This window comes from Myotis davidii, unplaced genomic scaffold (assembly GCF_000327345.1).
Source record: "Myotis davidii unplaced genomic scaffold, ASM32734v1 scaffold164, whole genome shotgun sequence".
Taxonomy (NCBI): domain Eukaryota; kingdom Metazoa; phylum Chordata; class Mammalia; order Chiroptera; family Vespertilionidae; genus Myotis; species Myotis davidii.
Window position 1 is genome coordinate 463378 of NW_006296417.1, and position 711 is coordinate 464088.

The 711-nt window shown below is 56.4% G+C and overlaps 1 protein-coding gene across 1 annotated transcript in view; it reads left to right on the plus strand.

The window, feature by feature from the left end:
- Positions 1-711, plus strand: part of MTMR10 (myotubularin related protein 10) — a 55749-nt gene that overhangs the window by 1677 nt on the left and 53361 nt on the right. The window contains exon 2 of the mRNA XM_015569100.1: positions 18-212. Within this exon, the coding sequence (XP_015424586.1) occupies positions 18-212 (195 nt within the window). The remainder of the gene's footprint in view (positions 1-17; positions 213-711) is intronic.

The following is a 711-nucleotide window of genomic DNA, read 5'->3' on the forward strand; positions in this document are numbered from 1 at the left end:
GTGGGCAAGGATCGAAGGGGGACTTGGGCGGGGAGATGGACGGAGGGACGGACGGGACGGTGCAGGGCCACCGCGCAGGAAGCAGAAGGCGCGGGTTGGGGTCTGTCTCGTGGGGGTCGCGCTGAAGGCGCTGTTCTGCGCCCCGTTTCAGGCCGAGGATGCGTTTGACTCGGAGCCGAAGATCAAAAAGCTGGAGCCGGTCCTGCTGCCGGGTGAGCGTCTGGGGTCCCGGCAGGTCCTGGGGGGAGGGGGTCCCCTGGGGGCGCTCTCCTCCTCTTTTCACTTTTTAAACTTGATCGTGTTAAAAAGAATAAAGAATCTGACCACCGTGGGGGGTGCGGAGGTGGGGGGCGCGGGAGAGAAGTTTCGCTTGGAACCGGGCATCACCCGCCGAAAGGGGTGCTTCTCCTGGGGTTCGTTCGTCCTGGGGAACGGGAGGCCTCGCAGAAAGTGGCCCAGGGTGTCACCCCGCTTTTCCGTGTCTCCTGAAATGCCCCCCCCTTTTTCTTTTCCTCTTTCTTTTTCTTTTCCTTTCCTTTCTTTTTTTTTTTTCTGGTTAATCCTCACCCCTGGGTATTTTTTCCTTTGATTTTTTTTTTAATTACACTTTTATTGATTTTTTACAGAGAGGAAGGGAGAGGGACAGAGAGTTAGAAACATCGATGAGAGAGAAACATCGATCAGCTGCCTCCTGCACACCCACCCACTGGG